Below are 10,213 nucleotides of genomic sequence, written 5' to 3' on the forward strand. Positions count from 1 at the left end.
TACAAAATCACGGTGACAACTTTATCTCACTGTGATTTCGTAGTAAAGAGATGATAGAGAGGCACGGAGCATTATCAATCATGTTAATGCTCCGTGCTTCTGCTGTCCGCATCGGGTCTTGGCTGTCATTCACGCAGCGGATGTCACGCACGGCATCCGCTCGTGTGAAACAGTCCTAACTCTTAGGTTTTTTGCGTTTTTCATTTTTCTTCCCTATTTTTTGTGAGCCATAACTTTTTTATATTTCCGGTCACATATCTGTATGAGGGCTCATTTTTTGCGGGACAGGTTGCACTTTCTAATGCCACCATTAATTATGGCATAAAATGTAGTGGGAAGCGGTGGTGAAATGGGAAACAAAACGCAATCCCACCACCATTTTACAGGATTTGTATACGGCAAAACTGACCCAAGCCCTTCATTCTCTGGGTCAGTACGATTACAACGATGGCTCATATGTATAGTTTTTTTTTATGTGTAAATAGTGTAAAAATACATTTAAACTTTGATCATTTTTTTTAACATCACCATATTCTGACCCCCATAACTTTTTTATACTTCTGTCTACTGAGCTGTTTAGGGGCTCATGTTTTGCGGGACAATTCATAGTTTTTATTGATACCATTTTGGAGTATGTGTGACTTTTGGATCACATTTTATAAAAAAAAAATATTGGGGTAAGAGAAGCAATGAAAAAATGGCAAATCGTCCATTTTGATCCTTTTTTCCGTTACGCCATTCGCCTTATTGGATTTTTATCTTTTTTTTATATTAATATTATGGGTGTTTTCAGTCGCGGTTTATATTTATTGTTATTTAGGTTTTTATTTAAATTATACGGGGGTGATTTAAATAAAAAAAAAATTAAAAAAAATATATATATATATATAATATATATTTTAACTTTTTTTTTATTTATTTTTTATCATCATTGTAAGGCTCATAAATGATCGTATAAATGATGTTATTGAATTTTTCACTTTGACCTATAAGTGATTAAAAAAAATCTAGTTTTTTTTGCATTTTGCTCAATTCTTATGCTGGCCTGCCATCTGGTGGCCAAAATAAGAATTGCAGCATTAATGCTCTGAATGTCTCCATAGAGATTCAGCGCATGTATTAAAGTCCCTATTGGCGGCGCGGGGCTTCAGTACTTCCGGGTTTTTGCGCATTCAGGTGCCGTGATCTCAAAGCATTTAATTACTGCGATCGGCATTATTGCAGGTTGCGGTAATTAGCTGCTGCTCTCTGCTGCTCTACACGAGCGAGCGGGCGTCGTGCTTGCACAGCGCTACCAGCGAAAGGGTTAAGATAAGTCATCAATATGAGATTGACAGGAGTTTGACACACGGGACCTCCACAATCAGCTGTTTGAGGGGATCACAGCTCTCCCATGAGGGCTGCAGCCTTCTAACGGCTTACCAAGCACAGCGCCGTACATTGTATGGTGGCTGAGCTCGGTATTGCAGTTCACGTAAATGGGGCTGATGAGCCATGTGACCGATGAACATAATGGCCTAGGAAGAGGCCTAACATGCAGGGAACTGAAGCCTTTTCATACAGCTGATCAGCGGGGTTCCAGGGAGTCGCCCCCCCCCCACCAATCTCACATCCCAGATAACCCATTTAACCAGGATCTTTAATCAGTGGCGGCTCATCTAGGGTCCTTTCACATTGGGTGCTCGTGTGAGATTAATTAGCACTGGAGGCTTTGTGGGACCATTAAAAACTGGGGCCATTTAACACATGGGGGCTTGTCCGGGATCATTAAACATTGCTACTGCCAGGTCTATCGGGGGCTCACTGGAAAATTTCTCCCAAAAATGGATGGGATGAATCGGTGCAGGAGCACAGAACGTTTAATATGAATGTGGAAAAAGGACGGAGTGTTGTCATGGTGGGTCGGTCCTGGGGCCGATTGTGTTTAGCTCCTTCACGGAAGGGGTCAGACTGGAGTTCTGAATAAGTAGATCGGGTTTATTGCAGGTGAATTTTAGAGTTGATATTTTTTGTGTAAAGAGGAAACGCAATAGAAAAGGAGGAAGGGCCCCTAAATATACATGCGCCACGTTTAGCCAGTTCTCACCTCATTGGAGAAGATATGAATCCTGTACCATGCTGGGGCCACAGGAGCTAGCAGTGCCTCTGGCGCCATCTAGTGGTTGAAGCGCAGCATTGCTGTAGAGTTTTATCCGATGACTCGGTGCTGCTGAAGTAAAAGAATATATGGTTACCATGTTGGCCAGTAAATAGGCGATTCCTCAGTGCGTGAACAGATGATGCCACAATTGCAAGCCTTGAAGGCTACTTGGGCCTATACACCAAAGTACATGGGGAAAATGAGACAAGCGATGGAAAGCAGATCGGTTTGGGTGGAGGAGGTAATAGATAAGGATCCAGGACATCATGGTCAGGAGCTCACTGTCCTCTCCAACAACAACAACACATATAATAACCGCTCAGGACTACCAGGTCCCAGGTGCGTTCTCCTGCACCCCCACCCCCAATGGCCTCTGTTTGATTGAATGTACTAAATGTCCTACTGGGGTCGCGATGTCGGAGAAACTGGTCAAAAGAATGAACTCTGGAAGATCTGCCTGGAATGGAATTCCAAATCTCAGAGGGAGCGGAGAATCTGGGAGTGAGAGCTCGTGACTGCCTTGGACGCACTCGGATCAGGACGTGTCGGACCTCCCGGGTTCATCGACTGGATATCGGAGGACAATAAACCTTCCCCCTCCATCTCTACAGCTGCTGTTTGCCCCTCCACCCACCGATCTGCTTTACATCACTCCTGATGTAGAAATACGGTCTTAAAAGACGCCCGAGCGGTTCGTCCAACCACTGAGGAATCGCCATCTTTATTTTCTCTTTACTTCGGTGCTGCTATTAATTTTCATCGAAAAAATATTTATCACAGATTTTTAAACACGAAGGGTCGAGCCCTGACCACTTTCTATCTGCTGACGCAGGTCAAGCACATGCCCCCCAATTTCCCCCCTCCCCAATCAGGGTGACGTTGGGTGATGACCCCTGTGAGATGTGCACTGGCGGCCATATTGCTCCCCGCCCTGGTTTTAGGGGGTGCCTATTATGTGCCTTCGTAGAAATCTTTTTATAACCGCCGGATACTTTTTTCTATTAATTTTTCTAACAATTTATTTTTGTAACAAATCTTTTTTATTTTGGTGTTGACGATTAACTCTTTGATTACCGGGGTCAGGTTTCTGGCTGGGGCACACTCCTCTCTGGACTATTGTATTGTGACTACTGAGTATTAACCAATCTCTATCGCTGTAATTAAAGGGCACCCCCCCCCCCCCAAAAATAAATAAAGCCGCCCTCTACAACAGAACTCCGCTAAGGGCCCCCATAAACTGCTGCGCCCTCCTAACCAATCAGAATTGCTCCCAGGACTCATGTGACACTTGGCCAGGAGGGACGCCGCTCTTGGTATACGACTGGCCCACCTGGGCGCAGATACCATTAATGCTACATGCAGAACGTTATTATAGGAAGCGCTCCCTTTACAAGTAGTTGCACTTCCAATGGTAACCTACAGCGCAGTGGGGGCTCCACCATACGCAGGCAGATGGTGGAGCTTTAAACCTAACACCCTCCCAAAAGTGAAGGATTTAAAGGAACTATACTGTATAAAAAAAAAAATATATGTCTGCCTTCTTGCATAAACAGCGCCACGCCTGTCCACAGGTTGTTTCTGGTATTGCAACGTAGCCCAATTCAATCCAAAGCAGACACCATCCCTAGGCCGGTGCCTGGAAGAAGGCAGCCATGTTTTTCTAATCCCTTTGGTCTGGATTTGAGGAACTGTGGTGGGCGGAGACATGCAAATGAAGCCATTCTCCATCAGTCAGACTAAAGCAATTGATGACGTCGCCCTGTAGGTCGGCACTGTGACTCTGTACCCCAAATTGCTCTATGGGGAGGGGGGGGGTGCCCTAGCAGCAACAATAACTGGAACCTACTGATTGATGCGTTGTTAACCCTTTAATCCCTGGGGAGGGGGAGATGGATGGATCGGGGTCCCCCGCTCTACCCTCCCCCCCCAACCAACCAGGTGCTTTTCTTGGATGTTAATAATGGATATAATGGTGGGCATTAAACGAGTGAAGAACCTCATGTGTCAGTGTCGGTGATATAGCAGAGCCAGCGAGGCGGGGTAATCTGACAGTCATTTATTGTAATCTGCATTCATAACCACAGTGATGAGTACAAGACAAGCTTATTACATCTCATAGGTGACGTACAATCCTCCGTCCAATGTAAACACCACCAGGGGGCGCCAACAGCAATATGGAGTGTGGCGCCCTCTGCATGCAGCGGGGTAGGTTTACATCTTCTGACTGGAGTTAGATAACATATCTGCATTGATTATACACTCCTGTGATCGACGAGCAAAGTGCCGGCAGTATAGCACCGGGAGCCGTGTCGGTATCCGGCCTGCGCAGCTAAAACGCGTACATACAGAGCCTACAGCTACACAAGTCCACCATCAGCTGTAGAGGAAGCACCATGAGGGGGGTTGTAGTCGTGCTGGGAGTACTCTGCATCGCTTTACACCGGGCCATAAAATCTTTTGTAAGCCTCCTGGAAACCAATGTGATCGGCCAGCTCATCGCAGTCCGGGTTCAGCTCGCACACCTCTCTCTTCGCTTCTAAGGGGGATCTCACTGGGGCTCTGTGTATCCTGCGGAGTTCACAAGAGGCTTAGATACAGTATGAAACATGGCAGGACCAGCTACAAAGCTCAGCAGGTAGTATCACACAGGAGAGGATTAGATACACAGCTCAGCAGGCAGTATCACACAGGACAGGATTAGATACACAGCTCAGCAGTCAGTATCACACAGGATAGGATTAGATACACAGCTCAGCAGACAGTATCACACAGGATAGGATTAGATACACAGCTCAGCAGACTGTATCACACAGGATAGGATTAGATACACAGCTCAGCAGACAGTATCACACAGGACAGGATTAGATACACAGCTCAGCAGTCAGTATCACACAGGATAGGATTAGATACACAGCTCAGCAGTCAGTATCACACAGGATAGGATTAGATACACAGCTCAGCAGACTGTATCACACAGGGCAGGATTAGATACACAGCTCAGCAGTCAGTATCACACAGGATAGGATTAGATACACAGCTCAGCAGACAGTATCACACAGGATAGGATTAGATACACAGCTCAGCAGACAGTATCACACAGGATAAGATTAGATACACAGCTCAGCAGTCAGTATCACACAGGATAGGATTAGATACACAGCTCAGCAGACAGTATCACACACAATTGGATTAGATACACAGCTCAGCAGACAGTATCACACAGGATAGGATTGGATACACAGCTCAGCAGTCAGTATCACACAGGATATGATTAGATACACAGCTCAGCAGACTGTATCACACAGGATAGGATTAGATACACAGCTCAGCAGTCAGTATCACACAGGATAGGATTAGATACAGAGGTCAGCAGTCAGTATCACACAGGATAGGATTAGATACACAGCTCAGCAGACTGTATCACACAGGACAGGATTAGATACACAGCTCAGCAGACAGTATCACACAGGATAGGATTAGATACACAGCTCAGCAGACTGTATCACACAGGATAGGATTAGATACACAGCTCAGCAGTCAGTATCACACAGGATAGGATTAGATACACAGCTCAGCAGTCAGTATCACACAGGATAGGATTAGATACACGGCTCAGCAGTCAGTATCACACAGGACAGGATTAGATACACAGCTCAGCAGTCAGTATGACACAGGATAGGATTAGATACACAGCTCAGCAGGCAGTATCACACAGGATAGGATTAGATACACAGCTCAGCAGTCAGTATGACACAGGATAGGATTAGATACACAGCTCAGCAGACAGTATCACACAGGATAGGATTAGATACACAGCTCAGCAGTCAGTATCACACAGGATAGGATTAGATACACAGCTCAGCAGACAGTATCACACAGGATAGGATTAGATACACAGCTCAGCAGACGGTATCACACAGGATAGGATTAGATACACAGCTCAGCAGTCAGTATCACACAGGATAGGATTAGATACACAGCTCAGCAGACAGTATCACACAGGACAGGATTAGATACACAGCTCAGCAGACAGTATCACACAGGATAGGATTAGATACACAGCTCAGCAGACAGTATCACACAGGATAGGATTAGATACACAGCTCAGCAGGCAGTATCACACAGGATAGGATTAGATACACAGCTCAGCAGGCAGTATCACACAGGATAGGATTAGATACACAGCTCAGCAGACAGTATCACACAGGATAGGATTAGATACACAGCTCAGCAGACAGTATCACACAGGATACGATTAGATACACAGCTCAGCAGACAGTATCACACAGGATAGGATTAGATACACAGCTCAGCAGATAGTATCACACAGGATAGGATTAGATACACAGCTCAGCAGACAGTATCACACAGGATAGGATTAGATACACAGCTCAGCAGACAGTATCACACAGGATATGATTAGATACACAGCTCAGCAGACAGTATCACACAGGATAGGATTAGATACACAGCTCAGCAGTCAGTATCACACAGGATAGGATTAGATACACAGCTCAGCAGACAGTATCACACAGGATAGGATTAGATACAGAGGTCAGCAGTCAGTATCACACAGGATATGATTAGATACACAGCTCAGCAGGCAGTATCACACAGGACAGGATTAGATACACAGCTCAGCAGGCAGTATCACACAGGATAGGATTAGATACACAGCTCAGCAGACAGTATCACACATGATAGGATTAGATACACAGCTCCGCAGGCTGTATCACACAGGATAGGATTAGATACACAGCTCAGCAGGCAGTATCACACAGGATAGGATTAGATACACAGCTCAGCAGACAGTATCACACAGGATGGGATTAGATACACAGCTCAGCAGACTGTATCACACAGGACAGGATTAGATACACAGCTCAGCAGACAGTATCACACATGATAGGATTAGATACACAGCTCCGCAGGCTGTATCACACAGGATAGGATTAGATACACAGCTCAGCAGGCAGTATCACACAGGATAGGATTAGATACACAGCTCAGCAGACAGTATCACACATGATAGGATTAGATACACCCGGCTCAATATCTCCCTCATGATAGGTGTGAGGAGGAGAGCAGCAGTAACAGGAGGGGTGTCAGTGGACAGGTGGGTACTATAGAGAACTGGCAGCGCTCCTCGGCCAGGCTGGAGGAGGTCACTGGGGGGCGCTGCAGTTCTCTCTCATATGGTTCCTTGTGCAGTGACGGCTGTACTTACTGATTGTGGAGGTTGCTGCTCTTTTGTCTATTGGCAAAATTAGCAGATTCTTGTCTAGAGATGAACGCTGTAGGAGAGAAAGATGCTGCTGGTGAGAAACCTCACATGTCCTATAGTCTGCACAGTACCTCTTCTCTGTGTGTCTCTCTATATGATGCACAGGACCTCTTCTCTCTATATATGTATGGACAATGCACAGTACATCTCCTCTATATATGTATGGACAATGCACAGTACATCTCCTCTATATATGTATGGACAATGCACATTACCTCTTCTCTCTATATATGTATGGAGGATGCACAGTACATCTCCTTTCTATATACGTATGGACAATGCACAGTACATCTCTTCTCTATATACGTATGGACGATGCACAGTACATCTCTTCTCTATATACGTATGGACGATGCACAGTGCCTCTCCTCTCCTTCTATATGTATGGACGATGCACAGTACATCTCCTCTCTCTATATATGTATGGACAATGCACAGTACATCTCCTCTATATATGTATGGACAATGCACATTACCTCTTCTCTCTATATATGTATGGAGGATGCACAGTACATCTCCTTTCTATATACGTATGGACAATGCACAGTACATCTCTTCTCTATATACGTATGGACGATGCACAGTACATCTCTTCTCTATATACGTATGGACGATGCACAGTGCCTCTCCTCTCCTTCTATATGTATGGACGATGCACAGTACATCTCCTCTCTCTATATATGTATGGACAATGCACATTACCTCTTCTCTCTATATATGTATGGGCGATGCACAGTACATCTCCTTTCTATATACGTATGGACAATGCACAGTACATCTCCTTTCTATATACGTATGGACAATGCACAGTACATCTCTTCTCTATATACGTATGGACGATGCACAGTACCTCTCCTCTTGCTCTACCTGCTGGATGTGACTGACCAGTCAGCTATATGTCAGAGGCTCCATGTAATCAGAACAATAAAGCGGTAAGGTGGGAGAGAGGTACTAACCTTCTGCGCTGCGGGAATCGGCCATGACACTGCGATTGGGATCTAAAACACAAAGAGATAGGGTGAGGTTATTAAATGGCTGCAGTAAGGGTTCGCTGTCTGCTCTATATGGGGATATAGCATATATACCCAACAGGCATAACCAATCAGTGAGCAATAACAGCAACTGTGAGGCTTGATTAGTTCTGTCTGCTCTATATGGATACAATACATAAAGGAAAGTCTATGGAGGTAATCCACACAACAGACAGGACCAATCTCTCACAGACACGATCAGTCACGATGGGGTGATGCACGTACCTCGTCGACCCAAGACCAGGGTGACCAACCCAAGAAGAATGGCAAAGATGAAGAGTCTCATGGCTGAGGGTCTTGTATGGGTCCTCGTCTACTTCTCAGAATCTCCAGGTCCATATACTTATACCCCAGGTGCCAGCGGAGGAGGGACCGGGCTCAGTGCCAGTGGGTTTACAGCACCGGGCAATTCTGAAGTCAGCTGACATCTAAAAAAAATTACAAACCTCTTAGCCAAAAAATCAGCACAGCGGAGATTAACTCCTGCCGTGCCGGATGATGAGCACTCACCCTGGTTTTACTCCCGATACAAGGAAAAGTTGCCCAGCGGGCACAACTTCAAACAAATGGCGACTTCTCAAGTCATGAATTATATGGGCATTGTTCAGACAGTAAAGCTGACCCCTCTACAGATGGTGAAGGGTTAAAGAGACTGAGGCATTATACCCTTATGATAGCACGGTCGGAAGCTATGAGGCAGCGCCATATAATTATTCACTCCTCGTCTTCCTCTCTGTGTAATTCACATGAACAAGGAAACATTTCCGCCAGTGGTCAGACCGCAACTGGAGAGTTGGGTGCAGTGACCGGAGGGTGCCCGAGCCACGTCTTGTACCGCTGTGTGCCAGTCACACCACGTGGGCACTGACAGCAACCAATCCCTCTGCAGTGCCCGCTGCCTGCTATTAAAATACTGAGGAACATGAACGGTTCATTATCCTGTACCCCCAGTGTCAGCGTCATTATCCTGTACCCCGAGTGTCAGTGTCATTATCCTGTACCCCCAGTGTCATCATCCTGTACCCCCAGTGTCAGTCAATATCCTGTACCCCGAGTGTCAGCGTCATTATCCTGTACCCCGAGTGTCAGCGTCATTATCCTGTACCCCCAGTGTCAGTGTCATCATCCTGTACCCCGAGTGTCAGTGTCATCATCCCGCACCCAGAGTGTCAGCGAGTCATTATCCTGTACCGTCAGTGTCAGCGAGTCATTATCTCGTACCGAGTGTGTGTCAGTATCCTGTACCCCCAGTGTCAGTATCCTGTACCCCCAGTGTCATTATCCTGTACCCCCAGTGTCAGTGTCATTATCCTGTACCCCGAGTGTCAGTGTCATTATCCTGTACCCCCAGTGTCAGCGTCATTATCCTGTACCCCAAGTGTCAGTGTCATTATCCTGTACCCTGAGTGTCAGTGTCATTATCCTGTACCCTGAGTGTCAGTGTCATTATCCTGTACCCCCAGTGTCAGTATCCTGTACCGAGTGTCAGCGTCATTATCCTGTACCCCCAGTGTCAGCGTCATTATCCTGTACCCCCAGTGTCAGCGTCATTATCCTGTACCCCCAGTGTCAGCGTCATTATCCTGCACCCTGAGTGTCAGTGTCATTATCCTGTACCCCCAGTGTCATTATCCTGTACCCCCAGTGTCAGTATCCTGTACCCCCAGTGTCAGTGTCGTTATCCTGTACCCCGAGTGTCAGTGTCATTATCCTGTACCCCCCAGTGTCAGTGTCATTATCCTGTACCCCAGTGTCAGT

The 10,213-nt window shown here is 46.0% G+C and overlaps 1 protein-coding gene across 1 annotated transcript; it reads right to left on the reverse strand.

Moving 5' to 3' along the window:
- Nucleotides 1-1,177: 1,177 nt before the first annotated feature.
- On the reverse strand, nucleotides 1,178-8,889 carry LOC122922311 (bone gamma-carboxyglutamate protein). The gene is made up of 4 exons (XM_044272880.1): nucleotides 8,681-8,889; nucleotides 8,381-8,422; nucleotides 7,368-7,434; nucleotides 1,178-4,708 (listed from the first exon to the last, which is right to left on the reverse strand). Exons 1-4 carry the CDS (start codon nucleotides 8,739-8,741, stop codon nucleotides 4,576-4,578), a joined length of 303 nt encoding a protein of 100 aa, XP_044128815.1. The 5' UTR covers nucleotides 8,742-8,889; the 3' UTR covers nucleotides 1,178-4,575.
- Nucleotides 8,890-10,213: the final 1,324 nt, after the last annotated feature.

This window comes from Bufo gargarizans, unplaced genomic scaffold, assembly GCF_014858855.1.
Source record: "Bufo gargarizans isolate SCDJY-AF-19 unplaced genomic scaffold, ASM1485885v1 fragScaff_scaffold_187_pilon, whole genome shotgun sequence".
Classification (NCBI taxonomy): domain Eukaryota; kingdom Metazoa; phylum Chordata; class Amphibia; order Anura; family Bufonidae; genus Bufo; species Bufo gargarizans.

Bases quoted from the DNA above. Each gene is read 5' to 3' on its own strand.
- LOC122922311 (XM_044272880.1), bottom strand. From the start codon at position 8,741: ATGAGACTCTTCATCTTTGCCATTCTTCTTGGGTTGGTCACCCTGGTC. The intron at 8,423-8,680 runs GTACGTGCATCA...TTTGTGTTTTAG, and splicing joins CCTGGTCTTGGGTCGACGAG to ATCCCAATCGCAGTGTCATG. The intron at 7,435-8,380 runs GTTAGTACCTCT...TCTCTCCTACAG, and splicing joins CGATTCCCGCAGCGCAGAAG to CGTTCATCTCTAGACAAGAA.